Consider the following 12858-nt stretch of genomic DNA (forward strand, 5'->3'; position numbering starts at 1 on the left):
GCAGGCACTGAGCCCTAGCAATAACCCTGGAGGCAAAACATAAATAAAATAGTAATAATAATAATTAATAATAATACCACCACTGGGGATGGTAGAGTTGTGCAGATACCATGCACAAATGTTCTCTCTTCATTAATTATAATGCATTACTAATAATCAGATAGGGCTGGGGAGATAGCTCCACATAGTAGAGCACAGTATTTGCATATCTGAGACCCTGAGGACCCAGGTTCAGTTCCTAGCATCACCATAAGCAGTTGAGTGGTGCTCTAGTCTCTTTCTCCATCTTTTTTCTTTCACAAAAATAAACGTGTGAATAAATATTTTAAAATAACAATCATGTATAGCTTCAGTATAACACTTTATAAAACTTTCATATACTCACTAGAATCCTCTTAACATATAGAGAGGCCAGTTACATTCACCTTCTGATAAGAAAACTGTGGTAAGGGGACTTAGAGAGCTTGCCTAATGTTAAACCTGTGAAGAGGATTTTTAACTTGAAAGAAAAAAAGTAAAGGGATGTGTAGTGGCCTATAAAAAAAAAATAAAGATAATACAAAATAAATTTTAAGTACAAAAATACATTTATTTATTTTTTAGTCTTTTTAATTTGGGGGGGAGTATTATATTTACTTATTTATTTATTGGATAGAGACAGCCAGAAATCAAAAGGGAAGCGGTGACAGAGAGAGAGAGAGACAGAGAGAGACACCTGCAGCTCTGCTTCACCACTCTCGAAGCTTTCCCCTGCAGGTGGGGACCAGAGTCTCAAACCTGGATCCTTGTGCACAGTAACATGTGCGCTCAACCAGATGTGCCACTACCACTCCCAAAGAAAAGTCCTTTAACAAAATAAAAAACAAAGTAGGAAAAAATATATACTTTGTCCAGGTGAGATATTCCAGACTTAGAGTTAGAGGAGCTTCAAGGGGTGGGTGTCAGCTTGTAAGTGTGGCACGTTGCTTGCCTTATGCTAGGCTGTCATCTGTCTTGAGAAGCAGCTGGGGTTCTGTACTCCAGTGTCCTGTGCTTCTCAGAAGCCCTTGTGAGAGGTTATGGCCTCTGTCCTTTCAAGCTGAACCTGCCATGTGAGGGCCTAATGCCAGCCTTAGATCTCCAGCCATTTGCCACACTGCTACTAATCACATCATTTTCTGGTACTCCCCCCCCCCACACACACACACCTCGTCTTTAGGAGTGTGTGTGTGTTGTGTGTGTGTGTGTGTGTGTGTGTGTGTGTGTGTGTGTGTGTGTTGCGGGAGGCACCACCATCCTTTTGTCTTTTTATTATAATTCTGAGGCAATACAACTTAAGAAAGGTAATTATCTTTATGGTTTAAGAAAGTCACAATAGCAAGATTTGCATGGACATAATCTCTGGATTTCTTGGAAGTGATGACTTATTTGAAATCCTCTCCAGTCCACAGGTTGCCCTGGCCCTCACTCTCCAGGGCCAAGAGGGCCTTCTGTTGTGAGAAACCACATAACCAAAGCCCCCCACCCCCACCCCCCAGTTTCTTTCCAGCTGCGCTCAGCTTCTCACCCCATTGAAACTCCTAAGTGACCTATCAGTTGGAGTGGATCTTGTGGATAATGCACCCACACCTTTGTAGCAAGTGAGGCCAAAATAATCTTGCTTTAAAAACAAACAAATAAACCCATAGGACATGCGCCCAGATTTCCAACTCAGTTCCTCTTATAACTACATCATCTTCCAGCCAGCTGCAAAAATAAAAAGTGTTTTCTTCCATATTTAAGGATGATTTTGTGTTTCACAATGTTTGGTGGTGAGGGGGGTCAGGGGTGAAGGAAACTTGACCAAGGTGACCAACAGATGTTTTCAGCAAAGAATAGAACCAAGAAAATCCAGATTCCTTAGCCCAGTCTTGAAGATGCTGTGCTCGACTGCGCCCCCTAGTGGCATTTTGGGCATCGTGCAGACAAAACTAACTGTCCTGAAATCAAGTGGTGTCTGTCTGTGTTCTTTCTTTGTGTTCTTAGAGATGAGTACGAAGAAGACGGATTCTGTCAGCCATACAGAGGGATCGCGTGTGCGAGATTCATCGGCAACCGCACTGTCTACATGGAGTCTTTGCACATGCAAGGGGAAATAGAAAATCAAATCACAGGTGAGTAGCACCAGTGAAAATATCCCTTTAGCAACTATTTTTCTCACCAAAAGTTTTGTTGAACTCTTCTTCTAGGACTCAACTAGACGTGAGGGTTAGGAGCAGCATCAGAGAAGCATGCATAGAGTGGTCCAGCAGGTGGCACAGTGGCTAAGGCACTAGACTCTCAAGCAGGAGGTTCTGAGTTTGATCCCCTGTCACACATGTACCAGGTTGATGTCTGGTTCTCTCTCTCTTCCAATCTTTCTAATAAATAAATAAATAAATAAATAATCTAAAACACACACACACAGAGGAGCATGCCATAGAAGCTGTACTCTGGTATTTACATTAGAATAATTTATTGAAGTTTTCACCTAGAGGAAAAGGAAGCTTTGCAAAGTCACTGAGTGGGGGTGGGGGGTGAGTACAGGTCCAAAAAGGATGACAGAGGACCCAGTGGGCGTTGTATTGTTATGTGGAAAACTGAGAAATGTTATGCGTGTACAAACTATTGTGTTTACTGTCGAATGTAAACCATTAATCCCCCAATAAAGAAATTTTTTAAAAAAGAAAAAAACAAAGAAAAGTCTCACATTCATTCTGATACTCAATAAATATTACTGAGTCCTTTTGGTTAGTCAGGAACTATAGCCAAGCTCTGGGGATGGAACGGTGTGGTAAATACACCAGGTCTGTTTCTTCCCTCACAGAGTTCATATGTGGAAGCAACAGCATGGAAACTGAAAGGGGTGAATTTTGAGTCGAGAATTCAGGATGCTGATCTCAGAACTGACTTAAAAGACACTGCTGGCTCTGTAGGGAAGGCTTTTCCTCTCTTAAATTAAATGTGGAGGCAAGATGATCATCAGTTGCTAACTTTCTGTATTTTGCCCATCATTTTTTAAATCAAAATTATCTTTTTAATGGAAGATTTTTGGGGACCAGAGTACTATTCTGGCTATTAATACTGATGATTAAAGATGGGGCATCTTTATGTGCGGGCCCTGTGAACTGTAACTGGGATCTCTCTCTCTTTCTCCCCCTCCCAACTTTAATATAAATCTGATGGCAAAATACTTTCTTTTTTATTATTACTATTTTTATTTATTTATTGGATAGAGACGATAAGAAATTGAAAGGAAGGAGAGATAGAGACACCTGCAGCACTGCTGCACCACTTGTGAAGCTTTCCCCCGTAAGTGGGGACTGGGGACTTGAACCTGGGTTCAAGTATTGTAACACATGCGTTTTATTGTAACACATGCGTTATTGTAACACATGCGTTTAACCAAGTGTGCCACCACCCGGCCCCGCAAAGCACTTTCTATACATGTGAGTTAGGTAGCATAAGCAACCTTGTATGATTTTGCACGTTCAGCTACAGCAGCTTACAAGCAGGCTTATACCTTTGCCACGACTGCGGTCCTTACATCCTTGCAAACGAATAAAATTGCCGTCATGGATTTTCAAGCCTGGTGCTAAATTTAGCAAATAAAAATGATGGACTCTTAACTGTTTTTGCACATCAGATAAATAATAGATCATTTTTTAGTGTCTGCCGCAAATGTTTATTTGAGGTTCAAATGTAATTGAGTCTCGCCTATTACAATTGGGTATTGGATATCATATATGACAGATATAGAGTTTAAAAGAGAAAGAAGAAACCCAATGCAGAGACCGCACCACACACACACACACACACACACACACACACACAGAGAGAGAGAGAAAAGTCTAGCTACAGTGTGTTAGCATGACTATGAAGAGTGAACAGGGGCTGACAAAGGAGCTTTTCAACCTGGAGAAGCAACTAGAGGAAGATACAGGCGCTTCTTGCTAAAGCCCTTAGTCTTCCGACGGGAAAGATTAAACTTCCGGAGAACACAAGTAGAACTGATGAACAAGAGCTGTGGAAGACACATTTTGATCTTCTTTCTTTTTTTTTCTTTTTTAATTTTTTTTATATTGATTTTACTTATTTATTCCCTTTTGTTGCCCTTGTTGTTTTATTGTTGTAGTTATTATTGTTGTTGTTGTCGTTGTTGGATAGGACAGAGAGAAATGGAGAGAGGAGGGGAAGACAGAGAGGGGAGAGAAAGATAGACACTTGCAGACCTGCTTCACCGCCTGTGAAGCGACTCCCCTGCAGGTGGGGAGCCGGGGTTCGAACCGGGATCCTTATGCCAGTCCTTGTGCTTTGCGCCACCTGCGCTTAACCCGCTGCGCTACAGCCCGACTCCCACATTTTGATCTTCTTTAAGGAGGTTTTAACATACTTTTAACTAAGTAGTCAAAAAATATAAAGGAGACTTCAGATGTAAATATTTCATGACTCATTTATAGTAACTCTCTTAAAAATTTTTGATGGATATCATGGATGAGTACTACAGTAAAATGTTTTTATTTATCTGGCAATGCCCGTGTGCAGCAGAGAAGCAATTACAGAAGCCAGAACTCTCCCACCTTCTGCATTCCAAAATTAATTTTGGTCCATACTCCCAGAGGGGAAGAAAAGTTAGGAGAACATGCTTAGAGGGATCTGAAACCCAATTTCATCAGCACCCAGAGAGAGAAGAGGAAAAGGAGAAAAACATTCAGTGGTAGTTATAAATGTTGGTGTGACTTAAAAAGGAAGAGAAGGTTAGCGCAATGGGTTAAGAGCACATGCGCGAAGCACAAGGACCGGCGTAAGGATCCCGGTTGGAGCTCCCGGGTCCTGACCTCCAGGGGAGTCGCTTCACAAAGCGGTGAAGCAGGTCTGCAGGTGTCTATCTTTCTCTCCCCCTCTCTGTCTTCCCCTCCTCTCTCCATTTCTCTCTGTCCTATTCAACAACGATGACAACAACAACAGCATTAATAACTATAATAACAATAAAAACAACAAGGGCAACAAAAGGGAAAATAAATAAATAAATATAAAAAATAAAAATAAATTTTAAAAAAGGAAGAGAAGGCAGACCCATAAAAATGGGCAAGAATATAGATAGATAGTAGATAGATAGATATAGATATAGATAAGCAGATAATTATAGAAATAATAGTCAATCCAGATCTATGACCTTTGGAGAACCACTGCAGTTTCCAATGGAGGGAATAGGGACATAGAACTTTGGTGATGGGAATGATGTGGAAATTTCCTCATTATCTTGAAATTTTGTAAATCAGTATTAAATCACTAATTTAAAAAAATGTTTTCATTTAGGGGCCAGGAAGGTGATTTAGCTACGGTACGTTTACTCTGTATGCATGTGGTTTGGGATTCAGTCCCCAGTACCACAGGAGACCAACGAAGATAAATAAAGACTACAGTTCCACGGATAGTGAAGCAGTGCTTTCTCCTTGTCTACATCACTCTCACAGAATGTAAAATAAATTTAAAAAATTGATCTTTCTGTAGTCCAGCATTTCTGATACTTATTTAATGATAGGACCATAGTTTCCTAGACACTATTAATGCTCTACAGTATTTATGTTCTAAAGAGCGTACTTTAAGAAGTAGTACCGGGAGTCGGGCGGTAGTGCCAAGGGTTAAGCACATGTGGCGCAAGGCACAAGGACCGCCCAAGCTCCCCACCTGCAGGGGGGTTGCTTTACAAGCGGTGAAGCAGGTCTGTAAGTGTCTAACTTTCTCCCCACCTCTCTCGATTTGTTGTTGTTCTATCCAACAACAGCAATAAGAAGAACAATAATAATAATAACAACAACAATGATAAACAATAAGGGCAACAAAAGGGGGAAAAGTAGCCTCCAGGAGCAGTGGATTCCTACTGCAGTCACCGAACCCCAGCAATAACCCTGGAAAGAAAGGAAGAGAGAGAGAAAAGAAAAAAAGAAAAAGTACCAACAATCTCACAGGTTTCCTTGTGTGCTATTAGTTACTTATTGACAGATATTTGTCCATGGAGGCTGGTATCTTTCTGTACACAGAGACCACACTGAATTAGAGGTTAAGCTAAGTGCCCACAACTATTTTGTGATGTATGCTGGGATGCCTCGCCTGTGATCTCTGAGAATTTCCAAGTGACTCGTCTCATTTTGAGAAGATGGGTGTAGAAAGCGTTCTGGCCACAAAGAGGTTACATAAATTTTTCCAAATCATCTAGCACTCAAAGGCTAGACACAGGACTAAATCCCATCATCAGGCCTGGCCTCCACACAGTGCTTGCTTTCTGCCCTACAGCTGTCAAATGTTTTAGAAATCTCACAACGCTAATAAAAGGGACTGGATGAAACACAAAGTTCTGTTGCTTTGTAGTAAAAAATGAAAAAAAATGTACTCTAATCTAATTAATTCTTTTTATTGGGCAATGGTACATATGTAATTTAACCTTGGTTTTTTTTTTTAGTGTTTTTTATATTTTTTTATTTTATTCCCTTTTGTTGCCCTTGTTATTTTATTGTAGTTATTGATGTCTCTGTTGTTGGATAGGACAGAGAGAAATGGAGAGAGGAGGGGAAGACAGAGAGGGGGAGAGAAAGACAGACAGACACCTGCAGACCTGCTTCACCACCTGTGAAGAGACTCCCCTGCAGGTGGGGAGCTGGGGGCTCGAACCGGGATCCTTATGACGGTCCTTGCACTTTGCGCCTGTGCACTTAATCCGCTGTGCTACCACCCAACTCCCAATCCTGTTTTGTTTTGTTTTTTTAACTTTCTAGACAAGATTTTTTTTTTCTCAACCTAGTGAAAGTAAGCTGCTTAGACATCTGAAATAAATCCCCTTCTCTTGGCCCTGTCTGTCTGAGTACAGCAGATTCCTTCCAGTGTGTGTTTATATCTGGTCTTTGTCGACTAGATAATCTGAAAGATGAATCCTGTCCCCTGAGAGTTAATAATTGTGGTGTTCTTCTTTTTTCTCCCCCCAGCGGCCTTCACCATGATCGGAACCTCTAACCACTTATCTGACAAGTGCTCTCAGTTCGCCATTCCTTCTCTGTGTCACTACGCTTTCCCGTACTGTGATGACACCTCATCTGTCCCCAAACCTCGTGACCTGTGTCGTGATGAATGTGAAATTCTGGAAAATGTCCTGTGTCAAACGGAATACATTTTTGCAAGATCAAATCCCATGATTCTGATGAGGCTGAAGCTGCCAAACTGTGAGGATCTCCCCCAGCCAGAGAGCCCGGAAGCTGCCAACTGTATTCGGATTGGAATTCCCATGGCGGATCCTATAAATAAAAGTAGGTGGTTACCCCAGCAACCCCATGGCACACTGAGAACTGGATATTGACCTGCAGTAATTATTCATTTTAGTGAGTAGATTACCTTCCCGTGGCAGCACTAAACATCAGGGCAGGTGTGGCGCATTTGGTGTTGGGCTTGACGTGGTGTCTACATCCAGGAAGCATTGTGAAGGTTAACTGACATTCACTTAAAATATGGCTGCTTGGTTCCTCAGTGATTTTTTTTCTCCCCCCTCCTTTTTTTGCCCTTGTTGTTTATCATTGTTATTATTAATGTTGTTATTTCTGTCGTTGTTGGATAGGACAGAGAGAAATGGAGAGAGGAAGGGAAGATAGAGAGAGAGGAGGAGAAAAAGACAGACACCTGCAGACCTGCTTCACCACCTGTGAAGTGACCCCCCCCCGAAGTTGGGGAGCCAGAGACTTGAATCAGGATCCTTACACTGGTCCTTGCGCTTTGTGCCATGTGCACTTAACCCGCTGTGCTACCGCCCAGCCTAATTATCTCTATTTATCGGATAGAGATAGCCAGAAATTGAGAGGGTGGGATGGGGAGGGGGCAGAGAAAGACCTGCTTCACCGCTCGAAAAGCTTTCCCCCTGAAGATGGAACTGGGGGCTCAAACCTGGATCCTTGTGCATTATAACATGAATACTCAGCCAGATGCACCACTACCCAGCCCCACTCCTCAGTGATTTTAACATAGATTTACCATATAACCTAGCAGTGTCACTCTCGGTTACATACTCAGAACAACTGGAGACAGTCTGAACAAAAACTTGTATGCAAGTAGTTCAAGATGCCAGCATTCACAATAGCTAAAAGATGGGAAGATGCCAAGTGTCCATCAATGGCTGATGTATGAACAGACTGCCTTATGGGACCATGTTGAAATACTATACATCCTTAAAAAAGGAATGAAATCTTGATACTAGCTACAATGTGGGTGAATCTTGAAAACATTCTGCTAGGTGGAGAAAGTCAGCCACCATTAGATGATTCCATTTATATGAAATACCCAGAATAGACAGATGCAGGAAGATGGAAAACATGGACAGGGTGTAATGGTGAGTGATAACTTCAGGGTCCTTTTTTCTTTGGGGAGTGAATCATGCATTTCAGAACCAGATAGAAGTAAAGAATGGTAAATTTTACGGTATGCATATTGTACCACGATTTATGTATTACGTATTAGTATGTATTATTTATGTGATATATTAGAAGGTTTCTAGGTTAAACTTTGGATATGTTTTTTACAGACATAGTTTTTTTTTCCCCTGAAATATATACCAGCTTGCTCTAGCTTGTCATTCATGTAGAATAAAACTCACTGTTAATTTTTTAGTTTCCTTTTGGTAGTTGCTACTCTTTTGTCAAACAAGTTAATGCATCTAAAAGGCTAAGTGTCTTAACACTTAGTAGTACCATCATTACTGCTATCATCTTATTACTTAACCTTTCACAGCCCAATTTTTAATTCATTTCAATTCAACAGATCCTACAATGGCTTCGAGTATTCACTAACACATACTTAGGGTCTAGTTTTCAACAGTCCCCATCTTTATCAGATACTGATCTCCTGTTCAAAAATCCATGAAGGGCTGCCATTCAAAAACCTTTCCTGTGAACAACCAACTGGATTCTTTATCCCATGATTCTTATCTAAGGCCACTGAGAAGAAATGGGAATTTGACGTGAACCTTCCCTGAAGAATTCACTAGGAAATGATACCAGTGTCCCCAGTTCCCACCCTTCTGAATTTTTTTTCCTGTGCTGAATATTAAAAAATACTTGTAGAGGACGTACTCAATTCCTAAAGCCTAAGCTTGAAATCCCCCCAAGAATGTAGTTGCCTTACATTCCAGCAAGCAAGGAGTCTGTTCCAAGACCAGCAGGGAAGCCTGGGCCAGTAAAACACGTGTCCTTCACCCCAGGAGCTGCCAGTTAGCCGGGAGCTCCAAACTCTTATTTCTTGTTCAAAATGTGGGCTTTTCTTTTGTGTGTTTTCAGATCACAAATGCTATAACAACACCGGTGTGGACTACCGGGGAACTGTCAGTGTCACCAAGTCGGGGCGCCAGTGTCAGCCATGGAATTCCCAGTACCCACACACACACGCCTTTACCGCCCTCCGTTTCCCAGAACTCAATGGAGGACACTCCTACTGCCGCAACCCAGGCAATCAGAAGGAAGCTCCCTGGTGTTTCACCTTGGATGAAAACTTTAAATCAGACCTGTGTGACATCCCCGCTTGTGGTAAATAGCAAATCCCTTTCTCTGCTTTTCTTTTCTTTTCTTCTCTTCTCTTTTCCTTTCTTTTATTTTATTTATCAGCTTATTTATTATTGGATAGAGACACAGAGAGAGGTTGAGAAGGGTGGGGGAGACAGAGAAAGAGAGAGAGACACCTGCAGCCCTGCTTCACCATCCGTGAAGGTTTCCCCCTGCAAGTGGGGGCCAGGGGCTTGAACTTGGGTCCTAGCACATTGTAATGTGTGCTCAACCACGTGTGTCACTACCTTACCCCCCAAATACAGAACCATTACCTTCAGTGTATTCAATAGCTTTGGTGGATGTCTACCCCATTCTTTCTGCTGAGGCATCAAGCAGGCAAGTAGAACTTGCTGGATTAAAATTATATAGATAAACCTTGCTGTCCCTACATAAAACACTTTTTAAATTATCTTTATTTGATAGAGACAGTCAGATATTGAGAAGGAAGGGTGAGATAGAGAGGAAGAGAGACAGAAGATACCTGCAGACCTGCTTCACCACTCGTGGAACTTTCCCCCTGCAGGTAGGACTGGGGGTTTGAACCTGGGTCCTTGTGCACTGTTAACATGTACACCCAACCAAGTGTGCCACCACCTAGCCCCTACGCAAAACACTTTTTAAGGAAGTGAAGTATGGTTTCAAGGTGTGAACTTTTATATCTGCAGTCACTGCATTAGTGGGTCTAACAGGCATCGGTCTTTCCAGAGATGCAAGTGAAATAGCTTGTCACAGTCATGCATGTGGGAAAAGATGGGACCCAGAATAGTCCATGTCCAGGTACTCCTTTTCTGCATAGCAGACACAGCAAGTGAACTGTTCTCTCTGTGTCCTTGAAAACTCATCTGATAGAAGGAATCTATAGACACTAATTATTCAGTCATCTTGAATAAGCTGTGGATAAATTGTGTGTGTGGTGTGTGTGTGTGTGTGTGTGTGTGTGTGTGTGCCTGTGCCTTTTACACTGCAGGAGACATAGAAAGAATATGAAATTTTATTTATTTTTATTTATTATTATTATTGTTGTTGTCATTGCTGTCATTGTTGTTGGATAGGACAGAGAGACCTCCAGAGATGAGGAAAGAAATATAAACACCTGCAGACCTGCTTCGCCGTTTGTGAAGCGACCCCCTGCAGGTGGGGAGCCAAGGACTCTTAACTGGGATCCTTATGCCGGCCCTTGTGCTTTGTATCGTATGCACTTAACCCATTGCGCTACCACCTGGCCTTCAAGAACATGAAATTTATTTAATAGCTGTTGCCTTTTTTAGAAAATATTTGGAGGGTAAGAGAAAAAATTAAAATGTTGGTGAGACCTGGGACTTGAAACTATTTTAAAACCAGTTCATCTTCTTAATCCTTCCCATAGATGATGTCATCTGGGCTTTTCAGGTATAGTAGGACAGTAAGGATATCACCAGTAGAAAATTCACAGCAGTAACATGAAGATGCTACGCACTTAAGATTTATTATGAGAATAAATGAGTGAGTCTTAACAGAAAAATACTGTGATGACTGGGATATAGTAAATGTTTGATGCTTATTAGCTGTCGTTATCTGTATACAGTCAACTTAAATAAAGTAAGGTCCATGTTCAGTTTAGCAGGTATTATCTAACAACCTATTATGGAAAAATAGGGTTAAAAAGTGGCTCACATTATCACCATAAGGGCATGCTTCTGACACAGTATGATGCAATAGAAGTTAACACAAATATGACAGAGCAAAGAAGAGACAGGTAAAATCTAAAAAAGTAATAAATATATGTAAAAGAATAATGAGAGTTGGGGCAACTGTTATTCTACAATTTCATGTTTTTATTTTATTAATGACAATATCGACTAACGTAATTAAAAGATACAGGGGGTATAATTCCACACCATTCCCAGACCCAGAGCTATTTACCTTCATTCCCTCCATTGGAAACTACAGTAGTTCTCCGAAGGTTACAGATATGGGTTGACCACTGTTTCTATAACTATATATTTACATAGATTTGTCTCCCCCTTTTTTTTCCTATGATCCTGCCCTCCCAAGTCACACTCACACCTATTACTGCTTCCAAATGTCCTTCCTGTTTTTCTCCTCTCTCTCTGGGTCCTGATGGAGTTGGAGTTCAGAGAGCCTCTGGTCATCTTCCCCTAAAATATCTTCCACTCTGGGTGTATGGGCCAAAATTCTTTATGGGGTGCAGAAGATGGGAGTTCTGGCTTCTGTAATTGCTTCTCTGCTGATCACCAGCCTGTTTTTTTTTTTTTTTTTTTTTGTCTGTTTTTGTTTTTCCTTTTTTCTTTCCCTAGTGGGCTAGGGCTCTGAAGAGGTGAGGAACAATTTCATTTCTTTGTGGGACTTGTCCTATACTATCTTCTGCAACACATTGGGTTATTGGAAAACTCATGACACAGTTTTGAATAGAAAAGCGGGAAGATATATCATGATTTTTCCAATAATCCAATAGCTTTATGGATGGCTAAATGTTTCAACTTTCATTAAAAAAAACTGGAGCCAGGCCTGTAGCCCAGGATGTGGAGCTGTGGGTGAAGCCCTGGACTCTCAAGCATGAGTTCCCAAGTTCCATGCCCAGCATTGCTTGTGCTGTCTCTAAGCCCCTCTTCTTATTACTGCACTGAGCTGTCTGTCTAAGGTTGCTGATATATCTCTTAAGGAAAAGCAATGAATTGTTTCAAAGAAAGGACACTTCACTCTATAATGGGTGAATCTCCCATTATTCTCTCTTTTTTTTTTTTTTTGTCTCTTTCCTCCAGGGTTATCACTGGGGCTCGGTGCCCCAGCACTACAAATCCACTGCTCCTCGTGGCCATTTTTTCCATTTTATTGGATCGGACACAGCAAAATTGAGAGAGAAAGTGGGGAGAGAAAGATAGATACCTGCAGCATCCCCCAGCAGGTAGGGAGCCAGGGGGTCGAACCCAGATCCTTGCATGGGTCCCGGCACTTAGTACTATGTGCACTTAACCAGGTGTACCGCTGCCCATCTCCCAATCTCTCTATGTCATCTGTCAATCTCTATATGATATCTGGCCCTTAATTTCCAACTAATATCCATGAGAAATAAGATAATGTTGTCATAAATTGGAAGACTTGTTGATAATCTGATTCAATGTTTATATGATTCAGCTATAAATTGTGTCTTTAATATGTATGCATATGTTTGTGAGAGAGTCAGAGCATTACTCCAGCACATAGTGGTGCTGGGGATTGAACCTGGAATCCCCTCCATGAGAGCCCTCATGCATGTGCCACCTCCCAGGCCACTCTAAATTGT

General features: G+C 41.4%; 1 protein-coding gene across 2 annotated transcripts in view; it reads left to right on the top strand.

Annotated features, from left to right (window-relative positions):
• Positions 1-12858, top strand: part of ROR1 (receptor tyrosine kinase like orphan receptor 1) — a 467044-nt gene that overhangs the window by 412758 nt on the left and 41428 nt on the right. For both annotated transcript variants that reach the window (XM_060206339.1, XM_060206338.1), the window contains 3 exons: positions 2005-2132; positions 6981-7298; positions 9312-9557. In XM_060206339.1, coding sequence (XP_060062322.1) covers positions 2005-2132; positions 6981-7298; positions 9312-9557 — 692 coding nt within the window. The remainder of the gene's footprint in view (positions 1-2004; positions 2133-6980; positions 7299-9311; positions 9558-12858) is intronic.

This window comes from Erinaceus europaeus, chromosome 13, assembly GCF_950295315.1.
Source record: "Erinaceus europaeus chromosome 13, mEriEur2.1, whole genome shotgun sequence".
Lineage (NCBI taxonomy): Eukaryota > Metazoa > Chordata > Mammalia > Eulipotyphla > Erinaceidae > Erinaceus > Erinaceus europaeus.